At 37.9% G+C, this 26,702-nt stretch overlaps 1 protein-coding gene across 1 annotated transcript in view; it reads right to left on the bottom strand.

Moving 5' to 3' along the window:
- Positions 1-5,780: 5,780 nt before the first annotated feature.
- The window catches only part of LOC123318759 (delta(14)-sterol reductase LBR-like), a 45,975-nt gene continuing 25,053 nt past the window's right edge, over positions 5,781-26,702 (bottom strand). The window contains exons 3-5 of the mRNA XM_044905494.1: positions 24,211-24,456; positions 20,260-20,422; positions 5,781-6,198 (exon numbers count right to left, since the gene is read on the bottom strand). Of these exons, the coding sequence (XP_044761429.1) occupies positions 5,921-6,198; positions 20,260-20,422; positions 24,211-24,456 (687 nt within the window). The 3' untranslated portion in view covers positions 5,781-5,920. The remainder of the gene's footprint in view (positions 6,199-20,259; positions 20,423-24,210; positions 24,457-26,702) is intronic.

Here is a 26,702-nt window from a genome sequence, read left to right as displayed (position 1 = left end):
AAAAACGTTTAGCCATGTCGGAGACCTCAGATAATGGGGGTTCCTACATGGAAGCTTCCGAAGAAGTCGATGACTTCAGCGAGAATGGGTCTGAAGGACAACTTATTTACGAGATGATAAAGAGCAAGTGAAAACTCAAATCGCGAAACTGAATGAAACAGTTCGCCAATTGATAAATGAACTCCGCTTAGCTAAAGAAAAAATAAGTAAGCTTTCAGCGCCGAAACCCCCTACATTTGCCGAAATTGCGAGTTCGGCAGCGAGAAATATTGTCACTTCTGACATTAAGAGGAATCAAGCAACGCTGATTGCTAAACCTCAAAACGCGCCCCCATCTAAACGCGCGCGTAAAGACAGCTCTTCGTCAGACGAGGAAAATACCAAAACACCTGAAGTGCCAAGAAAAGACAAAATCCCACACATCACGATGATGGGCGCCTCAGATTGGGTAGAGATTTCTGAAGCACTCTACACCAAGAAGTTCAATTATAGCCGCGCAACCGTAGTTAAAGACGGTATTAGATTATTAGAATCATCGCGTCAACCGTAGGAGACTTCAGAAAAATTACCGAAATTTTCGAACAGCATTGTAAAGAATTTTTTACCTACCAAATAGAGGAGGAGAAGAAGATATATGCCGTCATCAGGCATTTACCAATCGACGCTGATCATGCGTTGATTAAGAACGACCTGATATTCCAGGGAATATCAGACGCTGAGGTGTCCAGAATGACATCGAACAAGACGAAGAACCCCATACCTCTCTACCGTTAAAACCCAGAAAAAGGAAATCTTCGAAGTGAAGCGACTCTAAAATCTCTGTATTGTGGTTGAACACAAAAAAGGCCTGAAAGTCCAAGCCAGTGCTTTAGGTGCCAAAGGTACGGACATGCACAGAACGAATGCTCCTTCCCGTGAAGTGCTCAGGAAGCCATAGCAGCAATGACTTCACACTCACCAGAAAAGGTGAAGAGAGAAATGCCACATGCGTCTTATGTGGAGAAGAGGGCTATCCAGCTTGCTACAAAGGATGTAGCGAGTTCAAGCTGGTGACCAGAGAGAAGAATTCCCGAAAACCAGTTGAACAGAAAAACCCGGTAATAAAAACAACAACTACTGTTCAAAAAATTCAGGAAGTAGCGAAGGCCAAACCTACAGAACAGAAAAAGAAAAGGGAGACTCCAAAACCGGTTCAGAAAAAAATTGAACAGAAGAAGCCTCCAATGAAACAGGCTGTGAACAGTCAACAGGAGAAGAAAAAGATTTCTGAATCAGCCGATGATTTAGATATCTTCACGGAAAAAAATTTCAACAAGATAATGTTGAAAATTGAGAGGGAAAGGGAGAAAAAACTTCAACCATTATTCAGTAAACTGAATTAATGGACCTTACGGATATTAGGAAGAAATCCCTCAAGATAATCTCGTCGTGGAATATAAACGGGATCAACACTCGGAAAGCCGAGATAGAAGAAATAATATCAGAGAGACAACCTGATATTATAGCCCTACAGGAAACAAGAATAAACCGGAACAGACGACTGAATTTCATGAATTATAAAACATATATGTGGATGCGACAGAATTACAAACACCGGAAGATGAGAAGCAATATTGGTGAGAACAGATCTGAAACACTGATTCACAAGTAGATCCGACGAAACACAAGGAGAAACAGAAACAGTGACGATTGTTGACGAATTGAATCGTCAAAGAGTCGAAATTACCTCGGCATACAAGCCACCACAAAACAATTTATTGGAAGAAGAGATAAACAACATGTTGGAAGGAACAAACCCGAAAATCTGCTTCGGAGATTTCAACTGTAAATCCCCATTATGGAACAGCAGAACAGAGAATAGAAATGGCCAAAAACTCAAGGATTTCGCCGAAAAACAAAATGCCATAGTGATTGGACCAGAGTTACCGACATATCTTGCTTTTGGTATAGGAATACCAGATGTAATAAATATCGCGATATTGAAAAATCTCAAGAATTCTCGATTTAAACTTTGGAAGATGGAAGCTCAAACCACAATCCCTTGGAATTGACAATTGGAGAAGAAACGAGAGGAAAACCTGATGGAAATACGAGAATATACAATCGGAAATAACAGAAATTCCAACAATAAGCACTCCAGAGGATCTGGAATGTGCGGTTGATAAACTGGAAGAGATTAAATTGAAAGCTTACGAAAAAAGCACGAGAAGAGTGAAGAGACCAGCAACAAGTCATCCGCATGGCGATACGCCTAAAGAAGTAAAAGATCTTTTACGAGAAAATTGAAGACTCAGAAGAATATATCGGATGAATAAAAATGATCTGAAAAGAAGGAACCTCAACCGCCATAGCCAAGTTCTGAAAAATGCCTTGACAGACCTAAGAACAAGCAGATGGAACAAAAGGGTTCAAGAACTGAATACAATTGATCATTCTGCATGGAGAATGCAAAAAAGCCTACGAGGAGAAAAGACCAAAATTCCACCCCTACACGGAGAAAGGGGAATGGCATATACCAATACTGATGATGACGATAATGAAGATTTGGAAGAACTGGTTGAAGAAAATGATGAAGAAATGGATGAATTACCAGTGGCTGCTGAAATAGACAAACCAACATCGCCAAGTGAAATCAGGGAAATACTTAGAAGTTTGAAGAAGAGGAAAGCCCCCGGAAGCGATGAAATAACGAATGTTATGTTAAAGAAATTACCTAGAAAAGGTAGAGCCTCTCTAACAAATATCGCGAATGGAATTATGAGGACAGAACACTACCCAGAAAAATGGAAAACAGCGGAAATCATAGTGTTCAATACATCATTCAAAGGGAAAACAAAACTACAGACAGTACAGACCGATTAGTCTACTATCGGCGTTAGGAAAAGTAGTAGAAAGAATTATAGGCTAAATGAGGAAACCGAAAATCTTAAACTAATACCACCAGAACATTTCGGATTCAGAAGGGAGCATTTAACAGAGCAACAATTATTAAGGCTCACAGAACACAGAATACATTACAGAGGGATTCCGAAATAAACAAGCTATAGGTCTTGTTTTACTAGACGTCGCCAGAGCATTCGACAGAGTATGGCATGAAGGATTAATATATAAGATGAGATGCGCTGGATATTCGATCAAAATATGCAAGTTGATCCGGAGATATCTCAAAAATAGAAGATTTACGTGAAAGTGGAAGGAGAATGCTCCACAACAAGAGATATAGAGGCTGGAGTACCCCAAGGGTCAGTATTGGGCCACTTCTGTACAACATATACATTCAAGATATTCCGAAGAATCCAAGAACCATGCTAACGTTATATGCTGACGACACATCAGGCATAGCAACTCGACACCGCAGCGCAGAAGTAATAGAATAGTTCTACAAGAAACGATTCACGAAACGAATGACTGGTGCATAAAGTGGAAAATCAAGCTCAATTGACAAAACAGCCAAGCAATATTACTACAGAAGAGAAGACTGCGACCCACAACGAATCTAGAACTTGACGGCGAAGAAATCGACTGGAAAAATGAAGCCAAATATTTGGGAATAACGCTTGACAAAGGACTTAAAGCGGCTACACACTGCCCAACTCTGTCGGGCCAACTGTCGGGACGACCTGATTGGGCGTTGTGTACAGACGGCACGACCGCCGTCCAACTTGGTCAGTTGAATTTCACGATCGCTGGAGTATACATCGCTCGGATCAATGGTGACGGCCATTTTTGCAGCAGCGAATACCTACAGTCGACATCTGAATACAGAATGAGCTCGTTTCCAGTGTTTCCACCCGACAACGCTCCACACAATCCAACTTGGTCGGTCGTTCGTGCGGTTGGAAGGCTAGGCCGTACGACAAGACCCGACAAATCCTCTGTCGGCGGTCATAGCTACACACGGACCGATTTCACATCCAACCCGACCAAGCCGGGCTGTCTGCCCGACCGAGTTGGGCCGTGTGTAGCCGCTATTACTTGGAAAAGTCATATCAAACAAGCAATCGACAAAACGAAAGCAGCGATAAATAGATTAGACACTACCATCTGATAGGAAGAAGAAGCCACATTTCGAAAGAGACAAAATTGAAGATAATCAAAGCCGTTGCTAGGCCTCAACTGACTTATGGATCAGTTGCCTGGGGTTACGGGGCAGAGAGCCATATCAAAAGAATTCAGGCCACTGAAAACAAGCTACGATGTGCAATAGATACACCTTGGTTTGTCAGGAATAGACAGATTTATAGGCACCTAAAATGGGAAACCATAACGGAATTCATGAACAGAAAAGCAGAGAAATTATTCGAAACAGCGAAAAACCATCCGAATCAAGAACTCAGGAGACTAGTGGACTACGACCAAGAGGAAGACAAAAGGAGAATGCGAATTTACCGAAGAAGACCAAGAGATCAATTAAGAAGAGATTAAAATAAGAACATAAACTTATTGAAAAATCCAATAAAGTGTTATCCATTAGAGGATAAACACATAAATCCCAGCACGATAATGTGCGAGAAGAAAACCGACTAAGAGATGAACGGTTTATAGGCAAATGCCCGGAACCCATATTCAAGAAGCAGTTAAGGTTTTTTAGTGGGTCTCGAGCTCAGGAGAGTGAGAATCCCCTCACTTGTTCCCCCTCAGGAGAGGGTGGTTCGTCTGATTTGCAGATTTTCCCCCTGCTACACAAAAAAAATGAAAACATGCACATGATACCAAAGGGGATCGTATCATCAGATCCCAAAAATTATAGACCCATCACATGTTTACCAACTGTTTACCTAACTGAAGTAATCACTGATGATGAGTGACTCGTCATATCTGGGAACACGTCAATAAATATACTTAAGATCTTGGCACGTGAACAGAACGGCTGCAGAAGAGACGAGTGGGGAGTGTAAAGAACTGCTTTACAAAAAAGGCGAAAAGAAACGAAGGAACATTCCAATAGCTTGGATTGACTACAAAAAGCCTTCGATTCGGTAACACACTCATGGCGTATTGGAACCTATAGTTAATCTACTAGAACTAGAGCATATGATAAAATCATGGAGGACAAAATTAATCATGAACACTGAACAAGGAAAGTTTGTAACATCGGAAATAAAGATTAGGATTATTCAGTAAGCTGGATGTTGAGCTGATATAGAGCAGTCTCTGTTAATCGGCTTGCTGTGTAGGGATGCTGATATTTGTTGAGTGATCTTCTCTCCATAGTCTCTTATGTAGTTGTCCATTACTTTCTTGATCGGTAAGCAGATGGGTCTGAAAGATCAGTGATCCGTCCCATTTTTTCTCTTTTTTTCGTAACAAGAGTATTATTTGAGCTCTTCTCAATAATCTAGATATATACCCCGGTGCTAAACTGCTTCATGTGATCTTCAGAAGAGGAGGAAGAATCTCCTCCATTTTTCTCTGCATGTGAACTGACATAGTTCATATACTCCAGGTGATTTATAATGTTGGAAGGTGTTTATTGCCCATTCCAACCGTTGCCTTATAAATATTGGCCGGAAGACCTAGGTCGTTATCCCTTTATCTTATTATATTTTATTATATTTATCGAAACATTGTTTCAATAAAGTTTGTTACTACTATAATACTACTTATAAATATTTTCTTACCAATATCTCAATCTTTCTTGGAATGGTTCTTGATTCAAGGTTTCAGATAAAATAATCATTTCATTGTAATTTAACTGTACCTATCTACATTTCGCCATCTAATCTCTTCAAACAGCTCAAACAAATTGGGATAAAAAGCTTTAGAACGTAGTGTGATGCTTTGTTTTTTTCGCGACTTTATTGCGAATAAATTGAATCGATCATACAGTGATTCAACTACTGAATTTCGGGAAATTTCATCTTGAAATTCCAAAATGAATTGACGACTACCCAACAGATATAGTCATCTTCCAACTTGGTCAATAAACAAATGGCACCAGCACGTACTTCACCTTCCTGCAATATTTCTGCCAGGCAAGACCGTACTTCATCTTACAATCTCTTTGAGAAACAACGGCTCTAGCGATGAAATAGTAGAAGAAACTCATGATCGATAATACAGGAGGGGCTGTGATACCAAATCGAAGCCAGGTAAGGTGGACGAGGATATCGGCAGTTATGTTAGGTTGTCTCACAACTCCCCACCACCCGTCACACAAGATATCTTTGCCTTGAGATGTCGGAATTCTCTTCATCCCTGAAAAAATTCAATGATTTTAGGCGTTCATTTCACGTGCATATACCGTTTATTCTTGCAACACACAATGAGACACAAATCAAGTGAGCATCGAAGATTTTTGGGCTAGATAACGATTGTTGCAATACCTTCCAGAAAGTTGTGAAGAAGTAACAACATAGCTAATGAAAGAGTACTAATTCTCAAAGAGAGTGTTGTTAGAAGATTTGATGGAGATTATAGAGTAGAAAGATGGAAAACGAAGCGACCGAAATGATGTGAGCGCCATCTGTGTTTCAAATGTGATTTTAGGACCCTAAAACTAGTTGAAATATTAATTCCAGGTCCATCGGCACAAACATATGAAAATTTATGTGATATCAGATGCCAATTTCGATCAAAGAGGTTTTGAATGTTTTGGTTCTCATAGTGCCTTTTGTTCATCTAGCTCGTTGTAGTTGCTGATTATTGAATTCTTTTGTCTAATTTCTTGATGAAAACCTCAAAATATCGTTCGAAAATTATTGCATGGTGAAGAACTGTGGATCAAATAAAATGGATTTTCCGAAATTAAGTTTTCTACTTCACTAAGGAAAATGGAAATGTAAATATTAGGTAAGTACTGGTAACTTGTGACTCGTTGATTCATGGATTTTCATTTTCAGTGCTCCAAAGTGGAAAAAATTTTCAGGGCGCAATGGCCTGAAAAACACTAGTGACCATGTGCAGTGAACATTTTACTGCAAGTTAATTGGGAAGTTGAGAACTATTCATCCATGTGAATTGTTGCATGTCAAAGCATCCCTTGCAGGAAGAGCCCATTTTGGGCAATTTATGACTTTTATACGTTCATTCAAAGATTCTCAATTGCTTCTCCTTCGATATATTCAGAAATGCAAAGGTTTTATCGATTTCGATTTGGGAATCGATTAACTGTCAAATTGTTTGCAAAGTCAAAGTTTTATGAAACCTGTTGTGACTGGTTTGTTCATTAATCAATTTTTATATTGTGTCATTAAAAGACCATATCATAAAGAATAATAAAAAACTATAAATAAACTATACTGAAGGGCTAACATATACAGGTCTTGTATACCTGTAAGGTTGTAAGGTTTTTTAATTGTGGTTCAGAAAATTGTGGTTCAGAAAATTCTGTAAATAATATGTGAGTAACTGAAATATGTATGCTAGGATGGTATATGGAATATTGGTTCATATTAATTTCTGATATAAATTGTACAAATTCAACTAAGCTTGTTAATTCAAAACAATGTATTGCCCAGAAATAACACCTTGGACGTATAGCAGATCACCATATACTCTTCCGTCTTAGTCGAAGCTCCATTCGTTGTCCACAATTTGAAATTTTTGTAAATTTTTTATAAATAAGGAATAAAAATATACCACATCCAACAGCGTATTTCATTGATATAACTTGATTTCAAACAATGTTCAGATGAAAACTAACATCCTGCTCACAAAACAAACCATACTTTTGTATGAAATTGAATACAAGGAATAGAATTCGAATTTCGCGCCCTTCGATTTTATAACAGGAAACTTTCTGTATTGACATTACGTTTTCAGCGCCATCTCATTGTCAAATGCGTTTTCATTGGCCAAAATGTAGTCGGTTTTCACTACTAGAGATATGAGGGCGTTTCCTATCTTTCTACTCTATAATATTTGGTAGTAACCCAGTGTGGGGTTGATAGACCCAACTAATGCCATTAGGCATTAGGTGGTTTTAGTTTTTGGACCATCCACGTTTCCTATATCCTGTGAAAAATCTAGAATTTATTTTAATTCATATTAATCCGAAAACAAATCGACTTAGCAGTTTTGTTACAAGAGTGAACTGGCGAATGTGAGTTTTCTTTCTGGGTTATGCAATGCTCGTTAAGTGCCTTTTGAATGCCTGCATGGACCTAATCGAGATCTGGGTGGGTCTAGCATGAAATTCAATGAGGGAATTTACAAAACCCAATAAATAGGTGAGTCTAATACTTATCTATAAGATCGAAGATCAAAGACTGTTTTTAATTAATGTTAAGTTAAATATACGTTAGTCTGTTATTGTTTTGACTTCTTGGGCGGTATTCATCTGGCTTAGTGAGGTTATTATTCCTTATATTGTGTCGTTTTTTTTTTCGAAAAACTTTATATGCTGATTATTTGCTGAACCTGATTTTGTCGTTTTGGTCTGTTCCTCCAATGAGGTATCAATTGTTATTATATTTTTGTGTATTTTTGTAGCCCTGATGATGAATCAATAAAGATTTGAAACGTTGGCAATTTCTACAAGGGTTTTCTGTTTCCTGTTGATTGTTGATGTTTCACCAGTCCTCAATAATAATAATAATATAATAATGATAATACTTTATTTACCCAACAGGATAATTCCCAATAACAGGGTAACAATAAAAATATACCTAAACCAATAACTAAAAAAATGGCAAATATTGAGCAAAGAAACAATTTGGAACCAAAACAATTCTCAGCACTATTGAAATACATTAACTTTCAGTTTATTAGCACTCTCACAAACCCGATACACCGGAGCCCGCTGGAGTATGTTGGTCCGTGGAGTCGGCAGGCTGAACGCTAGCGGATGCCTGGTCACCATTCTCGGTACAAGGATGTTGACTCGGGAGAGCAGGAAAGGGCAGTCTATTCTACCACTGAGGAGCCCCTGCGCAAACCTTGCGCACTGTAGGTTGAAACGCGAAAGTAGAGTTGACATCCTCATCTCGCCCATTATGGCTGATAGATCAGCACCACGCTCTGGGTATCTGCCTGTTTTTCTGAACAAGATGTATTTCAGAAATTTTCTCTGAACTCGTTCAATAGGTGCAAGATGTACAGCATATATTGGAAACCATATCAAATTCGCGTACTCCAATTTACTCACAACAAGCGAGAAGTAAACGCTCCTGAGAGCAGACAGATCTTCAAACTCCCTGAAGCTTCTAAACAGAAAACCCAGTGACCTACAAGAAGCGGCACAAGTCTCCTTAACATGTGGAGCAAAGCTCAACTCACTGTCAAATAAGACACCCAGGTCACGGAAGCGGTCTGCAGCAGAAATTAGTTGGTTGCCAACATGATAATCGAAGGTGAGCGACTGCGTTTTTCTTGTATATGTTACCTTAAAGCATTTCTTCAAATTCAATATAAGACCATTCCGCAAACACCAGTCATTGACATGTTCCAGACTCGACTGTAGAAGTAAGAGATCAGAAGCCCGACATATCCTTAGGTAAAGCTTCAAATCATCTGCATACGCCAAAGCATTGCAACCAAGAGAGCACAGGAGATCGTTTATGAAAATAATGAACAACAATGGACCTAAATTAGATCCCTGAGGTACGCCAGACTTGAGCTCATACTCGAAAGATTTGAAGCCATTATAGAATACGTAGTTCATTCTTCCCCTCAAATAAGAACTGATAAGTCCCAGAAAAGAAGGAGTGAAACCAAATGATGCAAGTTTTCTCAGTAGTAATTCATGATCTATGGTATCGAAAGCACGTGAAAAGTCAGTATATATCACGTCCACCTGACCACTATCATCCAGAGACTCAGCAATGTACTGTACCACAGTGGCCAAGTTAGTTATCGTTGACCTCCCTCGTATGAAACCATGCTGCCTTGAAGACAAATGTGGCTTAACATGATAGTAAATACTGGAATACAATACCTCTTCATACACTTTGGCAAAATTTGGCAGAATAGAAATAGGTCGGTAGTTTTCTACTAGAGATGAATCACCTTTTTTAAAAATGGGGATAACTCGAACTCTCTTCCATACATTGGGAAAGTTCGAAGTAAGAAGGCTGATGGTTATTATGAGATTACCCATTATTGAACTGAAGAAGGTCCAAAAAGCAGTCAGAAAAGACATTCTCAACTACAACACTAGAATAATCGTAGATCAAAGTGAAAATATCATGTCAAACAACAACATTATTGCGGCACACATAAGAGATTTTTACACCCGCCTTCATACTTCAGGCCCAATCCAAGAGCGTTGTGTGCAACGCGGGTTCAGAAGACATCCCTAAAATAACAAGAGAAGAGATAAGAGCTGTTCTCAAACAGATGAAAAATGGGAAATGCATTGGAGAAGACAAAAACGCCTGAGGGAGGGAGTAGAAACAACTCTGCAGATCCTTTCGAACAAATGCTTGAAAGAAGGCTTCTGCCTTCTGGGATTCTTCCCAGAATCTTGGAAGAATGCAGAAGTTATCCTGCAACTTTCCTCTACACTTGTTATTCATAGACTTCCACAAGGCTTTCGACACTATCGGAACATGGGCATTTCTGAAAGCATTGGAAGACGCTAGGATAGATTCTCGATACTTAATCTGTTGAAATTTATATACGAGAATGCCATCTTTCACGTCTAGGTAAAAGATAATTCGAAAACGGAAAAATTCAAATTGAATAGGGGTGTATGTCACGGCGATACCATATCTCCAAAATTACGCTCCTGGAGAACAAATAGCTACAATATGGGAAACGAAAGGTTTAACATCGATGGATCGTTTCTTAACCATCTTCGATTTGCGGATGATATTGCCTGATTAGCAGTGATGCCCGAGAACTGGCCGAAATGCTAAAAGTATTGGCGGACGCTGCGGAAAAGGTTGGCTTAAAACCGAACATCTCGAAGACCAAGATTATTGTTTATTGTTTATTGTTGTTAATCAGGACACATACAGGTAATTAAATACTCAAAAAATGGTCACAATTTAGATTAAAAAAAAAAAAATAGAAGTACCTTAAAAAAAAAAGCAAAAAAAATGCTGGAGAATTAAAATTACGTATTCAATATAAAAAGAAAAAACCACAACAACAGTATAGATCATCTATGTGGGCCGAAAGTCAGAATACCGCGATCAATGGTAAGATGTGATGAAATAATTCTTTAGTCTTGACTTGACAGAAATTGTGCTGAGAAAAAATGGGTCAATTACTTCTTTAAAGCTGTTACATTGACTGAGCATTCTATGAACAAGAGAGTTCATAGCGCTATTGGTTTGTCTCTTCGGTATGTGAAAGATGTCAAATTGCCTAATCCTCCTTATTGGAGCGTAAATATTCAGTCTGGAGGTGATGAAGATACTTTCCAGGTCCCCATTCATCAATTTCCGAAGGAATATGATGTCACCAATACATCTGCGATCCTCAAGTCTGATCATATTGAAATATCGCAATCTTCTATTGTAATTTTCAGGATCCCCCCGACTCAAATTCATATTACACTTAAATCCTAAAACTCTCAAGAATCTACGTTGAACCTTTTCAAGACGATTAATATACACCAAATAACATGGATTCCATACAATAGATGCGAAGTTCAATTTATTGAAAACATAAGCAAAATAAAGACAGATGATTGCTCTGCAGTTAGAGAAGCATCTACTCTGCCTCAGTATAAATCCTAGCATTCTATTGCATGAAGTGACAACACAATCAACATGTATATCAAATTTCAACTTTGAGTCAAATGTTACTCCCAGATCCCTCACGTGTGATGACCGCTTCAAGATGACATCATGCAACATGTACTGATATGAAAAGATATTTAAATTCCTAGTATAGGAAATTACCTGACATTTTGCTAGGTTCAAGTAGAGACCCCCTGTCTCACAAAAACGCATGAAAGCATTTAAATCATCCTGCAGAAACTGGCAGTCGTGCTCAGCTCTGATTCGGAAGAATATTTTTAGATCGTCAGCAAAAAGTAAGATTTGACAGGTTTTAAAACAGTTTATTATGTTATTAATGTAAATAACGAAGAGTAGGGGACCTAATTGGAAACCCTGAGGAACACCAGAAGTTGACATGAAATACCTGGATTTAAAACCTTCTATAGAAACGTACTGTGACCGATTAAGTAAATATGATTCAAACCATCGAAGAAGCGAGCCGCAAACCCCAACCGCCAGCAGTCTGGAAAACAATTTTTGAGTACTTATCCTATCAAAGGCTTTGCTGAAATCAGTATATATGCAGTCCACCTGAATTCCACAATCAAGGTTCTCCTGCAAATACTCAACGAAAGATACCAAATTTGTTTCTATTGAGCGACCCTTGACAAAACCGTGCTGTTCAGGAATGATCTGAGTTTTTACCAAATGAAACAAATGTGGATAAATCAATGTTTCGAATATCCTCTCGAAGATACACAGCTTGCTAATTGGTCTGTAGTTCTCAATCTGATCTCTACTGCCGGATTTGAATATGGGGGTAATGGAGGCTACCTTCCATCGGTTCGGGAAAACTCCACTTTTCAGCGATTTGTTAAAAATGATTGCCAAAGGATACGATAATTGTACACTGCAAGCTTGAACAAAGCAACCAGGAATTAAATCCGGCCCTGAACCTTTCCGAACATTCAATCCTCTGAGCGCAGCCTCCACATCATCTCTTGCTAAAGTTATATGACTTAGATTACATGTACTGAATTGACTGTACCGGTCGCTATCATCATCAATATTGCTGTTCGATTGTACATAAACACTTTCGAAAAATTTAGCAAAGAGATTACTTATTTCATGAGCTCCAGTTGCGGTTTCATCATTCAACGACATAGAGTTAGGATAGGTGGAAAACTTATTCTTAGAAGAGACAAAATCAAAGAATTTTTTTGGATTATTCAACAAATCAGACTCAATTGAATCTTTATAGTTTTCGAAATCTTGTTTGACTGAATATTTGCATCTAGAGCGTAGGGTCCTAAATTCAAGCTGATCGGATATATTATGATATATTTTCCACTTTTTATGGAATTTCCTCTTACGTTTTATCAATTCAATAGTCTCATAGGAGAAGTATGATGGAAATCTTCTATTCTTTCTGACCTTCGGCACACAAAGCTGAATAACATCATAAAGAATTTTTTTTTTTTTTTACATTTTATTTAAAACCAAGTTTACAAAGTCACGAGATTACATAACATTTTTAACAATTAAGATTTTTGCTCAATAGCAAAAAATTTCCATAACATTTTTAACAACTAAGATTTTTGCTCAATAGCAAAAAATTTCCTTTGAAAATAATTTAATTTTTCCCTCCTCTACAATACGGTTCCTTTCTTCCCTAATCATCTCTACAAATTCTAATGATGCCAATTTTTTCCTTCCTACGTTATAATGTACTAACGCTGCTATGTACCACATCCATGTATTCAATCTACGTTTCTTTGATGGTGCACATAATACTAGTTCCAAATGATTTTTATTCTCAATGTCAATAAAGAACCTATGTTTGAGTTTCTTATTAAGCCAGTTCCAGGCCTCCCTCCCGGTGTTACAGAATTTCAATCTGTGGATAATTGTATCCACGGGGCCTTGACAGATGGTGCAGTACGGTTCTGATATCACACCGTGCGAAAAAAGTTTCTCACTTACGGGCCACGTTTCGTTCAAGCACTTATATAAGGATGATTTCCATTCCGTATTGATTTCTGATTTATTTAGATTGGCCCAAATTTTATTCCAGTTTAAATTGGGATATTTTTGTTCTATTTTATTTTTGACTTTATGTGTTTTCAAGAATAATTGATAAATTTTTTTCGTATTGACTTCTCCCTGCTTTTTTAGATGTTTATTGTTACTTTTAATTGCCTCCCTAATTTTTCCGAAAATCCTACCACTTGAGTATATCAATTTTGTCTCTTCAAAAAGTTCCTGGAGTAGTGTGCAATAGTCAATTTTTTCTGAAGTCAAGGTCCAGGAAATAAACTGTGTTTTTATGAATAACGCCATTGTTTTCAATTCAACGTTTATTAAATTTATCCCTCCCTCTTCTTCATTCAATTCTAACTGCGGCCTGGTAAAAAAAAAAAGAATTTCGTAAAGAATATCAACATCAATATTTACATCTTCATTACACAACAAATGTTCCCACGGAATATCACCAAGAGAGTGCCTTATGAGGTCATAGTCTGCGCGTCTGTAGTTATGAACATAGAAAACCCCAACATTCTTTACGCATGTAAAATTCTTAATGTCGAATGAAAATTCAATTGATGGATGAAATCTATCTTCAGGAATCAGGGGAACGTCACATTTTTGAACATTACTAATTGGGTAATTATTACATAGAATTAAGTCAAGAACTCTTCCATTACAATTTGGTACCGCATTGAACTGAATAAGTTCAAGAAATGAAAAACTATCAATAAGATCCTCACTTCTGGGAGTGACATTGACCGCTTCAAGTCCACCACATGAGTGACTCTTCACCCAAGATATATCTGACAGATTGAAATCACCCATAATAATTACAAGGTGATTGGATAATTTTTGTTTGATGTGAAACAGTTTAGTTGAAAAATAAAGAGCAGCATCCACATTCCCTGGAGGAATGTAAACGCAACAAAGTAAAATTTTCATATTATTTAGAGAGAGTTTCACCCACACATCCTCAGCCTCACTCTGAAATTCACACACCAACGACGGCTTGAGATAACTCTTTATCGCGACGAAAACTCCACCTCCGTCCTTCTTTACACTAAGTGCTGAAGACCGATCTCTTCGGAAGATTGAATATTGTCCAGTATCAACAACCTCACTGTCATAAATGTTATCATTCAGCCACGTTTCCGTAATGAAAATTATGTCATGATCACTAGCAACTGCATTCAACTTAAACTCATTCAGTTTAGTTCTTAATCCACGGACGTTTTGATAATATGAAGTAAGCACCATCAGTACAACTAACTATCTCTCAAAAAAAAAATAACACATTAAAGTCCAAGAATAGAGAAGTCGAATTACAATCGCGTTAAGGCAGACTCGGAAGAAATATGTATTATTTTGGATGAGTCATCCTTGCAAACAAGCACATTTACGTTCTGGGTCCAAACGTACTTATACCCTTTGATTTTGGCAGTTGAACGGGCTTCCTTGAAAATCATTTTATCGGACAGTGTTAAATGCTCATTAATATATAGTCTGTCTGCTATACCATCAACCGATAATCCAGCAGCAGTTGCATTTTCGGAAAGACGCTTTCTCTTATATGCAGCGAGAAAATCATCGCGCTTAGACCTGGAAATAAACCGCACTACAATATTTTTTGGCTTGTTCTTCAAGCTAGTGGGAACTCTAGCGACAAAATCAATAGAATCAGGGTCAACCTGAACATTTATGGAAGATCCAATGGTTGACACCGTCTCAACCAGATTCTCATTGTGTCGAATAGGGACGTTCTGTATTTCGAGATTGTTCAGACGGTTGAATCGCTCCATACCGTCCAGCCTAGAACTGAGGGTGGTAACCTGCTTCCTCAAAACTTCATTTTCTTTTTCTAATTTAGAAATTGTGGCAATCGCTTCATTGAAATGAAGCAGCTTTTCTTCGAAGTCGCTAATTTTGTCAGAGCAAAAATTTACGGATCTTTTTAATCCCTTTACCTCCTTAGTCAGTTGGCCAATCAGGAAGGCAAAGTTTTCCTGGGCAGAACGATCAGCATCCGCTCGATCATTCATGTCGCTCGCACATATCGAAGTGACGGGAGACTGTACCGGACCCGGGCGGGATCCGATCTCCACCTCATCGCCGCAGCCTGCCTCGCCATCCTCACGTGAAGGATTCCCGAGAGACTGTTGACACGGACGAGAATCCCGCGAACACGATGACTCATTTCTACATGATGGGCATCTCCATCCAGCGCCGGGCAATCCATTGATAACAGATAACTGGCTTTTCTTGATATCACAACATGTTCCGTTGGCATGATAAGAACCGCCACAAAAACCAGCACAAACAACACCCGGCACCCTTCTTGATATGAATTGTTGACAAGTTTTACAGATAGCCATCGTTAATAATTCAAATATCCCACTTATACCAGCGATAGTGGGGATGAAGAAATGGTTCCAATCACCACACTCGAATCTCTAGTCAAAAATTAGAATTTCTCGAACGATTCTCGAAGTACTTCACTGAAATATTACCGGAGCGTTGGTAAAACACATCTACTCGTGACAACTCCGGAATCAACGCGCAATGAGAAACATCGGGGAAGACATCTACACTTTACAAAGTTGGAAAACTTAACAGAATATATCTATCTTGGTCATGCGGGGAGAGGGGTAGAGGGATTCAGACACCGAAGTTGAGCAAGCGAATAAGACTAACATGGTTGACTTTTGGAAAATTGAAACATATTCAGGGTTTTCTCAAAGGTGAGCCTTTTTTTCTTGACAGGTAATAAAACTCCTTAAAATAAGTCACGGTACCAAAATCGTTCATATGAAATATTCACCAGGGCTGAGTATTTCGAAACCAAAGTTACTCGAAAATCTGAGAAATTCCCGCTCCGGATCTGCATGCCTACCCAAGGTATGGTTCCGGTAGTGCTTCGAATGCAATGCTACAGTGGTACAGAATGTGATTGCAGCTTGGTAATTGCTTATGGTTACCCACATTCTGCAGCTAATGCATGCATCCGTCGCACTACCGAAACAATACCTTTAGGCGTAGGCTTGTGCCGTCGAAAGGTCAGTATACTGGAAATCGTCAGTCAGCGTATGATTTTTGGAGTGTCGCAAAGTAGTTGACAAATGCCTCACGTTTACTCAAACAATGAACTTGTTGACATGATTTTAATTAATGGTTACTCCAAACAGAGTGCCAATGCGGCGTGCAGGTTGTACAGAAGACGATTTCCGTTAAGAAATCACCCAACTCCTCGGATGTTTATGAACTTGGTGCAGAGATGTGGGGGTACTGGACGTTTGCATGAATCTTGGGGAGCAAATGTTGGCAGGCCTGTAACGCAAATGGCAGAAATCAAGGAGCATATTCTGGACAAAGTTGAGGAATAACCGACAACAAGTACTAGATCCACAGCTAGGGTCGTCGGAGCGAACCACAGTAGAACACTAAGACAAGAGCAATTGTACCCCTACTATTTCCAGAAAGTTGAAGCACTCCACCAGAAAACCATCCTCGAAGAAAAGAATTCTGCCTGTGGTTTTCAAATAACCAATATCTCACAACATTCATTCTGCTCACAGACGAAGGCACTTTCTCAAGAAATGTATTGAACAATTTCCACAATACCCATGCATGCCTAAAGAAAATCCTCACGCTATCAGAAGAACAGATTTTCAGCAAAAGTTTTTTTTGGAATGTCTGGATCGAGCTCCTGTGTGGAATGCTTATTGGGCAATTTCTCCATTTTCTCCAGAACAATTTGCCAGGATTACTAGAAGATCTCTTGCCAATATTCGGCAGAGAATATGGTTGTTACTGGATGGAGGACCACCCCACTTTCGAAGAAACTTTCGAAATTATTTAAATAATGTGTTCTCGAATAGGTGGATAGGCAGTGGCGGATTATCCCAAAAGCGCACCAAGCGCGCGCTTAGAGCCCCCAACTAAAGAGGGGCCCCTCGGCTATCCGAAAAATATCCGTTTCCGTCGGACCGAAAACAATGTTGTCAGAATTTCATTACAGATCATAAGAATTGCACTCCACCTGACCATACTTTCTTATCCGTATGGGGGCCTCCAACTATAGCCACCCCCCACCCCCCCCCCCCCCCGGCACTCCGAAAAATCCCTTTTTCTCATATTTTTTTACATTTTTGAGTGAGTGAGTGAGAGTGAATATGAATAGAAAGTATGAATCAGGGGCTGAAAAGCGAAGAAAACGGAGACAACGAGAGGAGCAATGTGCAAAACAGAAGAATTTCTTATCTTCATTTTTAGTGGCTGCTGAATCTAACTCTGTTTCAAAACAGGGAAATGAAAATTTGTACCCAGGGAGTACCAAAACGCAGTTGAAGGAGAAAATGAAAATTTCGACAACCCCAGCACGATTATTGTTCTCTATAAAGTGAGTGTACTACCTATTAATAATAATAATAATAATAACTGTTTTTTAATGGCCATCGACCGAAGCCCTTCAGCCTATACTACCAATAAATGAACCAAATAATACAACCTTTTCTCATGACTTAGCTTGGCCGGTAGAAAACAGTGATAAAATGATTGAATATCATATAATCAATAAACCCTGTAATATTGGGGATATTTTGAAAATAAAAAGTGAATATACTGAGAGAATTAGGATTTATCGAAGGCTGTTACAAGAAGCAAATTTTACCACAGGGAAAATCAATGGTTCGAAAGAAAGACGAGAATGGCTGATATTTTCAGAGACAACGAATGCTGTTTACTGTTATGTTTGCAAACTAGTTTCAAAAACCACAAAACTGGCAACTGGCTTCAGGGACTTGAGAAATATGTTCAAATGAACACATATCTGCAATGTGTTCATTCAGAAGACGATGCATGACTGTTGGACGCATTGACACAGAATTAATGAAACAGTAAGATGCAGAGAAAAATTATTGGCGTGAAATTCTAAAAAGGATTGTCGCTACTATGAAACCATTGTCTTCTTAGGGAATCGCTTTTAGAGGCCACAGGGAAGGAGAACAATCTAATCGGAAGGGAATTTTTTGTCCTGCATTGAATACTTATCTGAATTCGGTCCAACAGCCTATTACATACCTTGTGCCAGCCACTCTCTCAATTTAGTGAGGAACTAAACTAGCCGAATCATGTCGAGGTGCCATATATTATTTCTGTTTCGTTCAGAATTTATATGTTTATTTCTCTGCCTCAACAAAACGATGGAATATATTCTGCAAAACAGCTTGATTGACAAAGCTAAACATATCAAGAGAATCTGCGATACTAGATGGTCATCAAGAGCTGATGCAGTTTGTGCCTTGGCTGAAAGCTACAAAAATATTAGGGAGGTCCTATTGCAATTGAGTGTAAGTGATCACGAGAAACCTATGTTTATTTATTTTTCTTTTTAATTTTATCCCGACTCTTTATTTTTGTTCGTATTGAAATAAAGATATAAGTAAAACGTAGCCTAACTCACTTCATAGACAATTGAAAAAAAGCCCTCGGTATGTATTCACATAAGATATGTCTGTGTCCTACATTTTATTCTTCAAAGGGGCCCCAGGTTTGTCTTGCGCTTAGGGCCCCCAGTTAGGTTAATCCGCCACTGTGGATAGGTGGTGGATCCATTCCTCGGCCTGCACGCTCTTCGGAGTTTATGAACTGCCATTTTTTTTCTGAAACGGCTTTTCCATTAAGGTATTTTTTCTATGCTTAGTGTAAACTTTCATAATTATAGAACAAACGTTATCAGTCTTTAGGAACTATATATTTACAACTATTCACACAGCGACGTTTCTTCAGGCTGAAATTACAACATTGGTATGAACAGTATATAAATCTGAATATTCGGACAATACAATAAATAATTACAAGAAACCAGCAGAGTGACAATTATATAAATGAAAAACGTAAAATTACGAATGAAATATCATAATCATCATAATTATGAGAAAATCACCTAATCAATTTTGAAAAAGAATATACAAATTTGCTATAAATTCCGATAAGAGATCGCAATGGAAGCCGAGCACTTTATACATTTGGTGAAAACATTGTAACTGAATCCATATGACATCGTGATTCACCACAGGTGATATATCCTAACAAATAGGTACTACGATCCAGAGTCGTATTGAGATATTGATGCCCAAAGCTTTTGAATGTTTTTTATATTGAATATTTTTTATGAGCAACTGCCTGCGAAATGATCTCTTTTAATGAGTTCTACGACTTGTCCAAAAAAAAAAGCCTCACCTTAAGAAACACAATGTATTTAGGAACAACAACATCCCCATTTACTTAAAAAAAAAGTTTTTTATGCCCGTATATTGCCAGCGGCGACATATTGTCTTGACACAACGGCACTAACAAAAAAGTCTAAGAGTAAACTGAGGCTAATGCAGAGCTATGGAACGAGTGATGCTTGGTTTGAGCTTGAGGGATAAGGTGAGAAATACGACAAAGAACAAAAATCGTAGACATAATACCGCTCTTGGCAGATCTGAAATGGGAATGGGCCTACGTCCAGATGATTAATGGCTGAGCAAAAAGAAGAAGAAGTATCCCAGTGACAAGTGGAATATTCATTTTGTGTTTTGAAATGATAGGTCGAAAATATAGAGAAACATAGACTTACTTTTCGACTCAGGACTATCTGGGTATCTCCTCAAGTGGTCCTTCTGACCATTGGTCACGTTGTAGACATATTGTCCGAATAAATATACAGCGAGCAAGCACGCCAGTTGCCAATTTGGATAGTGGATCTTGTGCTCTATAATGTATCTTGTTTGCGCTATCAGCTAGAAAAAATTAACAAATAATATTCCTCAATGAAATTCTACTTCTGGAAATGAAAATATTATGTGAAACTGACGATTGTTTGGGCCACTTTGTTGAGATAACATGTTCAGTTCAGTCATATTAGGATAAATATCAAAGGTTTTATTGTGAATGCCTCGACATTGGCTTACATGTAGCAGCTTTATTTTTCGACCTCTCGTGAGCATTCGGTAGTCTTTCTTTTCGATTTATACTATAGTATATCCAAATCCAAGAGGCCAGCGGTAAACATTGCACCATGCAATGATCACGCGTCAAGAATGTGATAACGCAGAGGTGTACTAATAAATTTTATTCCGAGAGCGTTATATTTTAAAACTTTTTATGTGTTCCAGTTCCGGTGAAAAATATGTACCTATGCTTATCTACGAGTCTCAGTAATGAACAATTAATCTAAAGTTCCCACTTTAATACATACTATGTATATAAATGTGTTACAATATTTTTTGTAAAAGTGACTAGTCCGTAGTGTCGTCAGAAGATGCAGAACTTTCTTCTAAGTTGACGATGACTGGTGTTATATCATCCATAATATTATCCAATTTCCACATGTTCACCTCAACTTTTTGTTTGACATGTTCCACACACTTTCTCCATCTTTCGGAAGTAACCCGTGAGAGAGCCTCTTGAAAAAGATTTTGGACGTCAGTCATTTTAAATGTGGTGTTTTTATCTGCCACAAAATTCTTGACATCGGCCCAAATCAATTCAATAGGGTTCAGTTCGCAGTGGTAGGGCGGTAATCTAAGAACGGTAATATTTTGGGCCTTTGCAGTTTCATCCACGATGTATTTTTCAAACTTTTCTTTGTTCTGCCTGACTATCTTCAACAATTGCGCTTTTATGAGGTCAGGGGTGAAATCAATATTTTTTTCCCTCAACCATTGTTGGATATCACTCTTTCTGAATAGTGAGTTAGGAATTTTTTCCATTTTCCTTGAATGGTAAGGAGCATTATCTAAAACTACTACAGAATTTTCCTCCAATTTAGGAAGTATACCCTCAAACCACTTTTCGAAGGACTGACCATCCATTTCTTCATGGTAGTCACCAGTTTTTTTGGATTGGAAAGTCCAGAGTCCTCCAGTTAAAAAACCAGTGTCACTGCCAATATGACATACTATAATTCTCTGCCCTTTGCCTGGAAAAATATATTCACTACATTTGAAAAAGAATGTTGAAATTGTTCTTCACCAAAAAGGTACTTACATCAAGTTTCACAAAACTTTGATTGCTCGATCAACAATTTGGCATTCGATTTCCCGAAGGAAATCATTGAAACTTTCATATTTCCGAATATATTGGAGGAGTAGCAGTTGAGAATCATTAAATGGGCGTGAATAGATAATTATTTGGTGCAAGAATGATATTCCGAATGCTTATGACCAACTTATCGACTGAAAACTAATTGACGTTCATCCGTCAATCCATCGTTGATTCTCTGATCAAGCTTTATGAAACCGAGGTTCAAACGAGGGTTAAACTCAAAATTCAAGACCTTACCAGACGGATTTTTCAATCCAGTAGATAGTCCAGCAAGTAACGCTTGCCGAGAAGATGTAACCGTTTCATCGGTCCACACTTTGGATTTAGTATGACCGGCATTTACCCAAGTTTCATCCAAGTAGTAAATCTTCCTGTTTTCATCACGGAAGGCCCTAATTTTCGTGAGATACTTTCTTCTCCAACATTTAATGTCGTCACGATCCATTAAAAAACTGTTGCGTTGGCGACGTCCATATTTGAAATTAAGTTTTTTCAATATAATAGAGAAGGTACTCTTCTTAAAATTTGGCAAATTCGAGTCTTCATTAACTATTTTTAATACTTTCTCTATTGTCGGGTGTTCATTTCTGAAGAAAAACTCGTGAACTTTTCGCCGTATTACATTTTTATCGAAATCTGATAAGGACTCCCATTTGGTGGTCCGATTTTGATTTGTTGCCGGCTGTGATAGAACACCGGAATTTATGTATTCAGAAATAATTCTCCTTACACTTCGAGCTCCAATGCCAAGTCTCTCAGCAACTCGGAGTTCTACGTCCTTTAAACACATTCCTGCATTTTGAATCATCTCAATTTTATAAGTATTCAAAATAATTTCTTTTATCTCGGCACTGAAGTGTCGTTTCAGACGTCTCTTTTTTGGAGGACTTAAGTCAACACGCGATTCCTCAGCAGTATCAGTACTTGACATTATCTTAAATGCTTGTAACTTGAATAACTTGCTACAACTGTAAACCAATTTACGAAAGACAAAACAATGAATGACCTCTGCAGTTCTGCACAACAATTCGCATACAAAATGAATCAAACGTAATGCGGTTCTGCGGAGAGTGGTTCTTACTTTCGCCTGCACACATGGCGTTCCTAAAGCTTTGACCAATAAGAGGAGTACCTCAAATAAGATCACGCGTTCGTCAGTTTGTTTACGCTGGCCTCTCGGATTTGGATAGACTATAGACAAGTATTACAACTTGGGTTTTCGAGGTGTATGTTTGGATTGGCTCCAGAGCTATCTCGAGGTTAGATCTAGTTTTGTGAAAGTTGGAAGCTGTCTATCTGGCGAACATGAACAAGGATCAGTCCTTGGGTTTTTTCTATTTCTGCTTTTTATCAATGATCTCCCAGTTAATTTTAGACTGATGTTTCAAAAATCTGCTCACGTGTAGAGGCTTTCCTTCGCCCATAAGGAAATTTATAATGAGTCGTCTCTTTGCTGATGATGTTTCTGTAGTGGTTTCGGCCACAACATTCGATGAACTTCAGTCCCTACGTCAGCTGTTATTAGAAAGCTTAGTGACCTGCTGTCATACAAATTGATAAACATAAATAAAACCGAATGTATTCATTTATTTCACCATTAGGCCTTGTGATCGTGTGTTGGTGCTTCACTATCTGATTAGTGCTATCCTATTTAAAAATGGTACTACATTTCTAGGCATTCACCTTGACAATAATTACTACGCTATGAATAGGGTGAGAAACTCACTTCCCCTTCTTGAATCACTCATAAATATCTAAGTATTAGAGTTTGATTTATAGCCACTTATCGTACAATATTCTTCTATGGGGAAACTGTTTGAACGTTGGAAGAGCTTCATAATACCTTCAGAAACATATTTTACGTATGAAATTCAATATACCTTCACGTTCGTCCTGTACACCCATATTCATAAGAAACAATATACTAACTTTATCATCCATTTTCATTTCCAAGTGTCTCTTACATGTGAAAGAAAATGAGGAAAGTATTTTACAGTTGTCTATTTTTCAAACTATGGCACAAGAAGTTAGAGAACATTATTTGTGCCTAAGATAGAACAACTAGGTTTGAGATGTCTCCTTCCTATCAATGCATTAAACTTTATAAATTTGCCCCACAATATTCGAAATCTCTTGTTTCCAGCAAATTCAAAAAAGCTGTTAAGAAGTTAAAATGTTAAATGGATGTTATTATAGTGTAAACGATTACCTCAATGATGTCATAGTCATAAGCTGATGTATTTTTTCTTTATTTTCATATATACATTGATTTTTCTCAAAGGATCAATAAATTATTTATTTCTTTATTATTTGAGTGACGCGATAAGAAGACTATCTTAAAAAAGTTTCAAAGTCAGTGCTCAAATTTGCCTCCAAAGGAGGGTTTTTCAAAATTTTCGACCGAATGATGAGATGGGCTGGATCAGTTCGGGGAAGAACAGCAAAAAGAACATGATTTGAATGAAATTTGACGAATACTTACACCACTCCACCTGAACGAGTTTGCCATGAGTAGGTTGTATCCCATTCCTTCACTATGGGCAAAATAATTGCTCAAAGTCCGACTCTCGTAGTACAAATGACTCAGAAAATAAGAACAATGAGCTATAGCCAAAACCACTATTGTTGAATTTGACGATAAAGAATTCCAGTTGATATTATTCAAGTTCAGTCCGGTGTTGGTGGTTAAATTCAAAGTTTTCAGCACCATTGAAATATCCGTTATGATCTAAAATACATTTAATGGATTAATACTAGGTACTCACATCAACAAACCGATGATGATTTTTTTCGAAAAGTGTTAAAATAACACAATGGAATTATCGCAAGATATTCATGATGAAATCATCATCATATACAAGCAATCGATCGCTAACAGAAGAATGGCATCAGGTAATTGGAGACAGCAGTATTAATGGATATATCTTACTCTATAAGGTTTTCATAAGTGACATACCAAAAAATCAAGAGGTTACACTAGATCTATAAAAACAGAAGATACAGCATTCCTTGACGCAGTAAAATCGAAGACAGCGTGACGGAAAAACTAATGACACATTGACAAACTTACCAAATGGCACTAGGCACACAAATCAAAGAAAGCAAAAGTCAAAGCATAATGTCTCAATACAAAAACAAGAAACATAATCTGTTGGAAAAATATTAAACACAACCTAATATATAATATTCTGTAGTCATCATGTTTCATAGTAACCACATAATTCTGTTAATTGAGTTAGCTTTGAATCAGAATAGTTGAACGTGTGTCATTTGTGTGCAATATACGTTTTTCATTAATCAATTCTATTTTCTTGGTGTATTTAATTTCCTCAGGTTATGGGCCGTACCATACACCAAGCTTAGAACCGTGATTGATATAATATTGCAGACGAAATAAAAAGTGAACCGTAAAAATTTTTCACCATGAGTATGTCTAATCTACAAATTTCAAAGCTCGCCGGTAGAGAAAACTATACGACCTGGAAGTTTGCAGTCAGATCATACTTGGAGCACGAAGAATTGTGGGATTGTGTTGATCCTGGAGGTCAAGATGTGAAGAAAGACTTAAAAGCCAAGACCAAGATAATTTTGCTGGTAGAACCAATCAACTTCGTTCATATTGAAAATGCATCGACATCTCGAGAAGTTTGGTTGAACTTGCAAAATGCTTTCGAGGACTCAGGGCTGTCAAGAAAAGTCGGCTTGCTGAAGGACCTAATCAACACAACGTTAGATAATTGTACCAGTGTCGAGGAATACGTGAACAAAATTATGAGCACAGCTTATAAGTTACGTAATATTGGTTTTGAAGTCGGAGACGAGTGGCTTGGAACTCTCATGTTGGCAGGCTTACCGGATAATTATAAGCCAATGATAATGGGCTTAGAAAGTTCAAGCATTAAAATTTCGTCAGATTTTGTCAAGACAAAATTGTTACAAGAGGTTAAAGTGTCAGAATCCACAGCATTTCTCACAAAACACAGAAAAAACGACACAAACTCACAAAACAGCAAATCGAAAGGAAAAGGCCCACGTTGCTATGGTTGCAATAAATATGGACATTATAAAAGTCAATGCCGAAAGAATAATAATCAAAATAATTTTGCAGCTATTTTTTCAGCTTACAGCTCATTGAATTCAGATGATTGGTATATAGACAATGCATATGACAAAACGCTCAGACTGGATGTACGATTTAGAGTCACCTCCGATTCAGAAGATAATGGTGGCGAATAACAGTGCAGTCTCCGTGCAGAACATGGGTAAAGTAAACATTCAGACCAATGTATGTAAGGATGCACATCAAATCCAGGTGAGGAATGTTTTGTTTATTCCTGAGCTAAGTGCAAACCTGTTATCGGTCAGTCAGTTGACAAAGAATGGATGTAATCTGGAATTCACTGATGAGGGTTGTAACATTTATAATGCCAATAGAGTACTTATTGCAACTGCAAAACTGTCTGATAACATGTACAAACTCAATATAGCAACTGGTAACGCATATGTTACTACTGTTGAAAGTAAGACAGACTTGATTACATGGCATAAAAGAATGGGTCACTTAAATATTGCTGATGTCAAGAGGTTAGAGTCATGTGCTGAAGGTGTAAAAATAAGTAGCAAGGCAATTGATTCAGTATGTATACCATGTTGCGAAGCGAAACAAACCAGATTTCCATTTCCACCATCAAATTCAAGAGCAAATGCATTGCTAGAGATAATTCACACTGATCTTTGTGGTCCGATGGAGACATCTTCCGCTGGAGGTGGGAAGTACTTCATAACCTTTGTAGATGATTTTTCTAGAAAAGTGTATGTTTATTTTCTAAAAAATAAGATGGATATTAAATCTGTGTTTATAAAGTTCAAAGAAGAGGTAGAAAATGAACTAGAAAAGAAAATTAAGATTTTAAGGAGCGATAACGGGAAAGAATTTTGTAATAAAGAATTTTCTGATTTTCTAGCAGCCTCTGG

The sequence above is a fragment of the Coccinella septempunctata genome, chromosome 1 (genome assembly GCF_907165205.1).
Source record: "Coccinella septempunctata chromosome 1, icCocSept1.1, whole genome shotgun sequence".
Classification (NCBI taxonomy): domain Eukaryota; kingdom Metazoa; phylum Arthropoda; class Insecta; order Coleoptera; family Coccinellidae; genus Coccinella; species Coccinella septempunctata.
This window is presented reverse-complemented; position numbering and strand designations above follow the sequence as displayed.